Consider the following 10,751-nt stretch of genomic DNA (forward strand, 5'->3'; position numbering starts at 1 on the left):
CCAGTTAGTAACCAAACTGCTGAACGCAACCTAAGGGCATGTACAACGATAAAGACAAGTGTAGTCTAGTTGATATATACAGACAACTAAACAGATAAGTTGTACAATGGATAGCCTAGTTGTTTGTCTGTACAATATTTAATACAATATTTTTTATATCTTGTATTTGTTGCATGTAACCAATGATGACGTTTTTCTCTAAGAAATATTGTATGCAACTTGGGAGCATGTGCCGAAGCAGGAGACAAACAAAGAGGCGTCATCCAAGTTTTTGTTAAGTTAATGATGTCATGTAAAATGATTAATCTGACGTGAACGTATATAGACGCTATTGTCTAACTGCTATAGATGCTATAAGGAGGAAGCTGTCGTCGCGTTCGCCTCTTCACTGTCTTACCGTAGAGTGTTACGTTTTTCACGCGCACACTGTCCGAACTACTAAATGGTGTATTTTTTAAAACATTTCAATAGAACAGTTGTTTTAAAAAATCATATATATTAATCTATTTTTTTAGTTTTTTAATAATAAATAAATAAATAATTATAGACTAATATATTACTTTTCTTCGCCCTGAATAACAACCCACCTTCCATTTTGCTGAACCTCAACGCGGCCTGTGTTGCGTTTGTCCACCACTTGAATAGCTAGCGGGCACGCGTAGAATAAATAGCATCGGAAGGAGAGAGGAGAGAAAAAAAAAGAAAAAGAAAAAAAAAACGCGTGCCGTGCGCCCACCGGAGAAGAGAGAGAGAGAGGAATTAACCCGATTTAATCCCAACGTCTTCACGTCCGCGGCGCACCATTCCTCTTCTCCTCTACCCAACTACTACTCCACCTCAGATCCGCCGCCGCCTCGCCGCCGATGGGCCAGTCCCCCTCCGCCTCGCGCCGCCACCACCACCGGCCCCAGCAGCCTCCTCCGCCCCCCAGCGAAGGCACCGACGACTTCTTCCCCTCGCCGGGGGCGGAGGATTACACCTCCGACCTCCCCGAGGAGCTCCTGGCTCTCGTCTTCGGCCTCCTCGGCTCCGGCGACCGCAAGCGCTGCTCCCTCGTCTGTCGCCGCTGGCTCGCCGTCGAGGCCGCCTCGCGCCTCCGCCTCGCGCTCGACGCGCGGGCGCCGCTCCACGCCGCCGCCCCCGGGATCCTCGCCCGCTTCCCGGCCGTCTCCAAGCTCGCGCTCAAGTGCGACCGCCGCGCCGAGAGCGTCGGTGACTCCACGCTCGCGCTCGTCGCCGAGCGCCTCGGCCCGGGCCTCCGCCGCCTCAAGCTCCGCTCCCTCCGCGTTGTCACCGACCACGGCGTCGCCGCGCTCGCCGCCGCGGCCACCAACATCCGCAAGCTCTCCGTCGGCTCATGCTCCTTTGGAGCCAAGGGGATTGAGGCCGTCCTCCGCTCCTGCCTCCATCTCGAGGAGCTCTCCGTCAAGCGCCTCCGTGGCCTCGCCGAGTCGGAGCCCATCGCCGTCTCCAGCCTCCGCCTCCACTCTCTCTGCCTCAAGGAGCTCTACAACGGCCAGTGCTTCTCCTCCTTAATCACCAACTCACCCAACCTCAAAACGCTCAAGATCATCCGCTGCTCCGGCGACTGGGACCCCGTGCTTCAGGACGTCCCTCAGGAGGCCCTGCTGGCCGAGCTCCATCTCGAGAAGCTGCAGGTCAGCGACCGCGGTGTGGCAGCCTTGTCGGGCCTCGAGGTCCTGTACCTTGCTAAAGCTCCTGAGGTTACTGATGTTGGGTTGGGTAAGCTCGCCAGCAGATCACCACGCCTACGCAAGCTACATGTTGATGGATGGAAAGCAAACAGGATTGGCGACCGCGGCCTATCGGCTGTTGCACAGAAATGCGCTAGTTTGCAAGAACTGGTTCTCATCGGGGTGAATTTGACATCGGCCAGTCTCGAATTGATCGCTGCCAACTGTCCTGCCCTTGAGCGCCTTGCGCTGTGCGGGTCCGATACCTTTGGTGATGCGGAGATCTCTTGCGTCGCCACGAAATGTGCTGCTCTGCGGAAGCTCTGCATCAAGGCATGCCCTGTTTCTGATGCAGGAATGGATAAGCTTGCTCAAGGCTGCCCACGACTTGTCAAGGTGAAGGTGAAGAAGTGCCAGAGAGTGACACTTGAGTGTGCTGAGCGCCTTCGGGCTAGCCGCAACGGAGCGCTTGCGGTGAATGTTGACACGCCTGGTGGTGCTGGCGAATTGCAGGATGGTAGGAGTGTGGATGAGAGTGGTGCCCTGGAGAATGCTGGTAGCGACACCGTGCCGGATGATTTGGATGATCGGATAGGGGCCCCTGACCTTTCGTGTGGCAGCAGCGGCAGGCCTTCAGGGTGGAAAGCCCGGATGGGTGCTTTTATGTCAAGGAGCTTGTCTGTTTCCATGTTCCGGAGGCGGCCGCGTGTGAGTTGTTATGAGTTGTGAGAATTGGATGCTTCGGTTGCTCCGTTAGCTTTTAGATTCTTTCATGTTTGTATGTTACATTAATTTATGTGTTCGTTGCGACCGATGTTTTTTTGTCTTTTGGGATGGTAACATGCTGTTCTTTCTGATCGGCTTTTTGATAGAAATTCCATTTTATGTTGGAAGGATACTTAATTATTTATAGTTGCTTTTATTAGTGGGGATGCAATAGCACAATGCAATCTTCTTATAGTTATTATAGGCAGGCAGCCTTGTCTTGGAAAACACAATATGGAAAACCTGCAATTTGATCCAAATGTTTATCTTAGCTTTCCATGTTTGTTTTGAAGACCTGGGAAAAAAATCTTTACTTCAATTGAAGGATGACATCTGGAATGAGAAATTTAGTGTTTTTTTTGAAGGAGAAATTTAGTTTGTAGACAGGTTGGATCAATTATTTTCTTAAGTCATTCACCTGCATCTGGTTTTGGATAGCTCATTAAGTATGATAAAACTGAGCCATGTAGCAGAATAACACAACACTTTGTTTAATATTATGCGCTTGAGAATTGTGGTTTTCATGTAGTCGGGATGGCTCTACTCATTAAATATGTCAGCAGAGTGGGATCGATGGCAATTAATTCTTCATTTCCACAATTCTAAATGCAGGTGCTTTCGGGTGTTCTTGCTGATTATTAGATTTGATAGTGAGCTGGACTTCACGATAATATGTATTTCTTGTGCAAAAGCTTTTGTCTGTTTGCTGCATAAGTAGAATACAATTACAAGAGCTTTTATTCAAGGAAATGCCCCTGGGTGGTGATATCTGCAATATTTGCTTCCCTGGTCTCACCTGTTCCCACTACATAACAAATAAGGTTATTCTATGTTGTTTTCAATCCAAATCTTTTCTATTGAATTCAATTGATAGGTTTGATTCTTCTGCTTGTTTTCTTATGGGACATTTGTTATGGTTTTAGTTGGGATGAGTTGCTCACCCTCATTTTTTAACCTTAGCTTTTAGATCACTGGTAATACATATATGAGAATTTTATTTATAAATTATTTTTTGTTTGCAAATATGCCGTTTGGTTTTTTTTTTCAAACAATCTTCACAACTAATGCTATTGATAGTGCCTGTTTATGAATTACCTGATGGTAATACCATGAAATTTAATAGTGCCTGTTTCTCCGTCTGTATTGTATACAATCGAAATCAGAAAAGGAGCAGCTTGTATCACAATTCCCAGGCAGTTCCCTAGAAGGCTGGAACTACAATTAACAAATAATGTCTGGTCTGTTTAGACATTATTGACCATTTGTGCTACCACTTTTATGCCTTGATATTTTACCTGGATACCGTGTTTTGAGTCATTGGAACCATGTTATGTCAATTGCCAGTCATTGTTGTGGCTATGGACAACTATTCTGCTCCACTAGGTAGTTGACATGGACCTGAATGGTTTCTGAAACTTCTCCCATTTGTGCCATGACGTTTTACACACGGTGTATGAAAGTCTGAACCAGGGAAACAGCAGAATCTTCTTCCAAGCAGACTGTTCAATCAAATGGAGCTCCCTCTTTCAGTTTTCAAAGGTTTGGCCATTTCATAGGCCACTCACCGGCAGTTGACTTTGAAGCTGACCAGTTTGAGACACCAGTTCCCTACTACTGCTTCAACCAAAGCTTTCTGGAAGAAGAATTGATGTGGCTTTCTTTGCCTCCCCAGGGAAGCAGCTGATGGGTACTACAATTGGTGATTTGCTACTTCCAAGTTGTTGACAAGGATGTTTAATGTTGTGAGTTGCTGTTGCTCTCATCTTGTTTGTCTAGCTAATTAGCTATCTTTATGTTCTTGTCTCTGCTAGGTCACCAACTCAAATTGTCTCAATAGTGGGACAAACTATGATTATTGGCAACTTGCAAGGCATATTGATGCTTAATATAAACTGAAAATTCGTCAAAACTTGCAAGGCACATTGATGCGTAATTTAAACTGAAAATTCGTGAAAAGTTGCAAGGCACATTGAAGCTTAATTAAATATGAAAAATTCGTTAATATCATAGCTTACCTATTTGCTCGTTTGATTTATCCAAGAAGTGTATGGTATCAAAGTGCACGCTTTCTCCAAACTATGGAACTTAAATTTGTCTTCTCCTAAGATTCATGTCAGATGAACAGGTCATCGAGGGGGAAGAAAATCGAATCTGGTGCCAAGTGCCAACCAGGTTGCTCAAGAGAATTATTGACACAATTGCACACAGAGAGCAAGGCAGAAAGCAGAATTTCAGATAGATGCGCATTACAGGGCTTGGCTGGAGATCGCTTGACTGACAGATACTTTGTTGAACAAGGCACATGCTTGGCAGCCAAACGGTGCTGACCAAGAACAATCCATCGTTTTGCTGCGATGTGCAACAAGGCATCATTTTAAATGAAAGATAGGAAAGGCATCAGAAAACATCAAGAAATGGATTTGATTTTATAATTTGAGTGAACTAAAACAAATTCTAATGGTGCTTTTGACCCTATTTTAAAAATGAAGCCACCATTTGACCCTATCATGTAAAGTTAAGTTAATGGTGTTAAGTGCAAAATCTATGTTGTTTATTTGACCGTACTTTAAGGTAAATAACATCTATGTGACCAAATTTTTGACAAATTTGATATATTTATGATAAATTTGATTTAGATGTAAGAAAATAATGATTGAACTCTTAATAAATTTGTCACATATTTACCAAATTTTGCCATATTATTTTGGCTCTGAGTTCAAAAACGTTAACTTGGCTCAATGGAATATGGTGAAACCATAGGTTCATTTTTGAAAAGCTGGGTCAAATGAACAAAATTGAAAAACGAGGTTAAACTGATTGTTTGCCTTTAATGAGGTCAAAAGCACAATTGCCCCATTGCATTTAACATGGCAGGGATGCCTCTTGCCAATTGAAAGTCTATTGTACTCCCTCAAACTATTTCATTTGAGCATTGAGCGCCCTAAACTATTTTTGGCTCATTTTACACCCAGGCCGGTTGAAAACTGTTCACTTTACCTGTAACACTACTTCAATTTTTTGTTTATGTCAATTAGTCATAGTTTGTATGGAAATTTTGTTAGAATAATAAATGCACTATAACTTATGTGTCAATGTTTCAGATTTTTCAAACTGTTTACGTATATTGGAAGCACTTTAGATTGATTTAAACATCAATATATAAAGTTCAAGCAAATAGTCATGAAAAAATTAATAAAATTATTAAGCTTTGATAATGGTGTCATCTTGTCAACGTTTGATGTCGGTAATGAACTTATAGGGTGACTACCAAGCTCGGAATTCGATGGTTAAGATGAAGAGGGAGACGATTTACCCAGGTTCAGGCTCTCGACGTGACAAGATAATACCTTACTCCTACTTGGCGATTGTATTCCTTAGATGGATTTCCGTTGCCCTCAAGGGGGCACCCCGTACCCCTTATATAGTGGGGGAAGGATTACAGATATGATAAAGTCCTAATCTAGCAAGACTAAGATCTATCCTAATTCGGTTATGGCCCGGGTCTGAAGTACACGGCATGCAATCTGGTACATACCGGACTCCTAGCCAACACTGTACAGATATATTCTCCTTCCTATTCGATACCTCGTTGACCGTACGTATTTGTATAGTCTCCGTAGGTATCTATTGTTCTAGAAAAATTCAGCTTAAAATACAACTTGTATGAACAATAACAACATAGAGAAATGCTATTAAATAGTGAAGTAAACTATTTTCAATAGTTTAGGGGGAAGGTAAAATGTGCCAAAATAGTTTAAGTGGTTCAATAAATTAGTTTGGGGAGTAAAATGAACTTTTTTTTCTTTCCAATTTGCCATCACATCAGATGTTATTAGACTTGATTGAAACTTCAGACATTGATCATAGTATTTCAAATTAACATTGTTTGGAGTACTAACTTTATTCATTGATATAGCTATTAAAGTATCATACTTTGATAAGATGTACAGTTGTATTTAACTTGCAACATACTTTGATACAATTGTTTTAAATTCTTTGCAAATCGTTGCTAAAATAGGAGTTGGTGACAAGTATTTTGGAACAGAGTTGTTATATTTTTATAATAATAAATGAGCTGTAGTAGTGTTTAATAACACAGTGGAGCTGTAGTTGCAGTTTGCTAGGCATTTATTCGGCCCATAAATACTATCTTATTTTGAGAGAGACAGGCCCATAGACTCTAACTTGGTCCAAGATCACGGCCTATTATAATCATATATTCTTATTATAATGATGGATCCCACTGACCGCAATTAAGAATTTCTGTAACATTAATAAGTGATTTGTTCTAGACTGGTGCACCCACCATCTCATAGCTTTAACATTAATCAGGTCTTAAAATCCCTACATAAAAGGAATAGTTGAGGATACCAAATAGACTGCTGATTTCAGCCACCTGTACATCTCTCATCTGTAGAAGTTCACAGACCAAGGCTGCGTTTAGTGATAGATAACTTATCCGGCGTGGAAAATATAGTAATAGATTAATACATGATTAATTAATTATTCGTTATAAAAAATAAAAAATAGATTAAATATGATTTTCTATAGCGACTTTCCTGTAGAAAATTTTCACAAAAAACACACCGTTAGGAAGAGGAAGAACGAATGGGGCCCTAGTCTTAATTTGTTCCGATTAAACCGCATATTTCCTTCGCATGATAGAATATCCTGAGCATAGCTACCACTAAATCTAGTCCAGCCACACATCAAAAGCTAGGCCCAACAAATTTTCTTATCTTCAGGCTCAATTGTTAGTTGAATGGAAGTGTTTAAGCTAATTATTTACTAGATTGTTAGCATGCACATTTAATTTTTATCTGTAGTCTTCTATTGTTTTGTTGCAGCTATATTTTTCAGATTCATTTGCATATTTTACATAGTATTACAAAACCCTGTAGCGATGTCCAGGGTATCATCTAGTTCATTGTCACGTCCCGTTTTTCATCGATTTATCCGTGTTCTTTCAATTTCTTATGCCCCATAGGCTTCTAATTTTGGGGTACAATAGAATTCATACCACTAGGGTTGTCAGTGAACCGATCTCAAGCTTGAATTGAGTCTATATAATCTTTGAGTTTTCATGTAGGTCGGCTCAAGCTCGAGCTTGATTACTAAGCTAAGTTGTATGTAGTATAATATATATTTTAAGTGTTATTTCTTGATTAAAAATAATTAAGTTCTAGTTATTGTATTAATGGAATAGGAGCAAATGTAAGAGGGTACATATATAATGCGAATATATACTAATTTATCATGTAAATATATAAATGACATATTTGGTCAACCGTTTATTAAGTAAACAGTAAAACATGTATTCTTAGGCTCGCGAGCTTAGACTTAAGCTCGGGCTTGGTTCGTTCAGAGCTTGAGCATAGCCAGTGACGAACCCAGAATAAAAATTACCAGGGTCCTATACATGTTATTATGGGGGGTCCTATATATGTGTGGAGAATTTAGATGAGAAATTTGACTTGTAAAGGGTTTATCTACCAAATAAAGTTGTAGGGATGAGAGTAGAAAAGTTAATGACTTATTATAGGAGTGTATTTGGATTTTTACCCATGATAGTTTTAGTTCTTAATGTGGCCCCAATCATTTCTCTTATGCTTAAGCTTGTAAGATAAACTTTGAATTTTAAAACTTAATTTTGATGTAGACTTGGTTTAGCATTGTAGTTTATTTTACAATGTTTTGTTAGAACAATAAGAACAAGTAGAGATGAAAACAACATAGATATAGATGAATAAATTTTCATAATCTTAGACATATGTGGAAACAAATAAGAATTATTTGAAATACAAATAAGGATCGAATATGATTGGATAAACAAAACAGAATAATCCGTTGAATTCCACCATAATGAACTATTTTGATATAAATACATGTCTAATTCGGATAGCCATTTTAAATTAAAATGATGTTAATAGCATTTATTAGTGCTGCGCTCTAAAATACCATTAATAATTTTAAAAAGTTAGTTAGAGAACTAGAGCTAATAAGAAGAAAGAGGTACAATATATATTCTGCGGTTATCTGTATAGTAACAACAACCGGATATCTATATTCGTATCCGCATTCACCAGAAGCAACAGTAACATATTCCTATTCATATCTGGGGTGAAAAAAAAATATGTATTCGTATCCCGATCCAGATTATGCGAGAATTATCCACTCCGAATTGTATCGCTATTTATTTTTCTATGGAGTGAATGAATACTATCCACTCCGTTTTGAATACCTATGCAAAAGTTTTGGCAAAGTTTTATACAAGGGACTTAAAGTTTATGTAATTTTCTGGTGGACATGTAAAAATGAGTCATGATTAGAAGCCGTCCTAAAAATTGATAATTTCCTGGAGGACACAACAACTAGTATTATTTTATTATTTCAAACCATGTTGAAATGACTGTTTTACTCCTCGGGCCAGTACATGTTTATCGGTTTGCTCTGGTTCAGAGCAGCTCACCTCCTTCCAAATCCTAAATATATTATAAGCAAAATTTTAAACAACATATGCAAATTCTTCAAATTTGCAAGTTATACATCATGCAAAATTGAAAATTTCAAATTTGACAAGAGCGTAATGTGTAATTTGAACTGTTCTGCTGCCACAAATGCATTTTTTTACCTTTCTGTTTTTCATGCTGGACATTTCCTGTCTTGGCACTTTTGTTCTGTTCTATTCTTTCCTTTCTATTTCAATTAACGAGATCATTTTGCCAGATGTCTCCGCTGCAAGTCCTTTTAGGGATCGCAAACGTTTGATGTGGCAAAAAATAAATTAACTTAATGAAAAATCTTGCCTCTACAACCGTCAAATTGGTTATGTTGCTTATGATAGAATATGTTCATCGATATTTGAGTTTCCAATTAAATATGGGTGGGGCGGGGGTGTCTTATTTATGGTTAATATATATCAATGGTGGGGTAACCAATCAAAAGTGATACAACTGTGATCACTGATGACTTTGTTAGTTTTTAGATATACGTACCGTTTGAGTCTTCATGAGGTGCTCATAAGAGTGACATGCGTATTATTTAGTGCAATTTGTGTTTGGGCATGCATATATACATTTGAGTATCCATTTATACTGTGTTCTAAAAAATAAGTAAGTAGTACCAAACTTTACCATTTGCTCAAGTAACCATTGCTTTTCAATTTCTATGCATGTTTTAGAGTTGACGTGTGTATATATGGAATTGACTGCTAACCTATTTGCCGGTAGCCAACTGATTTTGGTACTAGACATATACTAGGTGCAGTGTTTACTTCTTGATGTGCATTTCACAAACAATGCAGGACTGTACAGCGTTTCCTTTAATTAGCAATACAAAAACAACTGATTAACCAAATGACGCAGACAGACAGTATTAAGGTCTCACGTCGACTAGAACCGTTTACCATGCATCTCTTGATGAAATTTCTGTGAAGATGTACTGTCGCTGGCTCCTTCGTCTTGCAATTTCCATGCTAATTAACTGTCCTTTCATTGCTCATAATTCAGGATGTGCATAGGTTAAAAGGATTGCATGCATGGATTAGGTGAGAAGATTTGGACTAGCTGATAAGCTGACGTGGAATTGACGTAACTAATTAGATAGTCGGTCAGTCAACTAATTAGGCAGCTTAATCTTTGTTACCCAGTATGAATCATTAACTCATGTAAGCCAGCTCACTAGAAATTGATTGTCATTAGATGATATTAGAAAAAAAATAGCAGCTGTTGGATTAAGAAATTACCTATTACTATCTTTTTAACCCAATCAATGATTAGTCACCCTTTCAAAGAACCACTCCCAGCAACATAGTGCATACTTATGGCACTATGTTCGTGAACAATTAAGCAATGCATCCTTGCACTCCGTCTAGTATAATAATTCACGCTGTTTTGGAGAAACGGTCTTCAAAATCTATCTTTTGACAAATTTTATATATGTCCTAGTATTTTTGAACAAAATATTTTATAAGTCATTAGTAATCGGAGTTTTAAAAGAGTGATCTTAACCTTATTCAAAATAAATAAAATTTATAAACTAAAGGGATTTGTAAACTGAAGGGAGTATTAGTTGGGCCATCGTACCCACGTGCATTCAGACTAGCCGTTTATATCGTCGTTTGTGTCTGAAGCTGTAGTGGGTTCGTTTGTGCACGGTCTCCCCGTTTATAGCAGGTTTCTTCCTTTTTCTTCAGACATCTCAACGGCTGGCTGAGTGTATACTATTCTGAGTTATATTGCCATCTTAATTTGTTTTCAGAGAATAAATTTCTTCTGTCCCATTTTTTACACT

The 10,751-nt window shown here is 39.3% G+C and overlaps 1 protein-coding gene across 1 annotated transcript; it reads left to right on the forward strand.

The window, feature by feature from the left end:
• The first annotated feature begins 697 nt into the window (after positions 1–697).
• On the forward strand, positions 698–2,714 carry LOC102718486 (F-box protein At1g47056). Its single transcript, XM_040527874.1, has one exon. The coding sequence runs from the start codon at positions 864–866 to the stop codon at positions 2,421–2,423; it is 1,560 nt and encodes a 519-aa protein (XP_040383808.1). The 5' UTR covers positions 698–863; the 3' UTR covers positions 2,424–2,714.
• The last annotated feature ends 8,037 nt before the right edge of the window (positions 2,715–10,751 follow it).

Source organism: Oryza brachyantha, chromosome 9 (assembly GCF_000231095.2).
Source record: "Oryza brachyantha chromosome 9, ObraRS2, whole genome shotgun sequence".
Classification (NCBI taxonomy): Eukaryota; Viridiplantae; Streptophyta; class Magnoliopsida; order Poales; family Poaceae; genus Oryza; species Oryza brachyantha.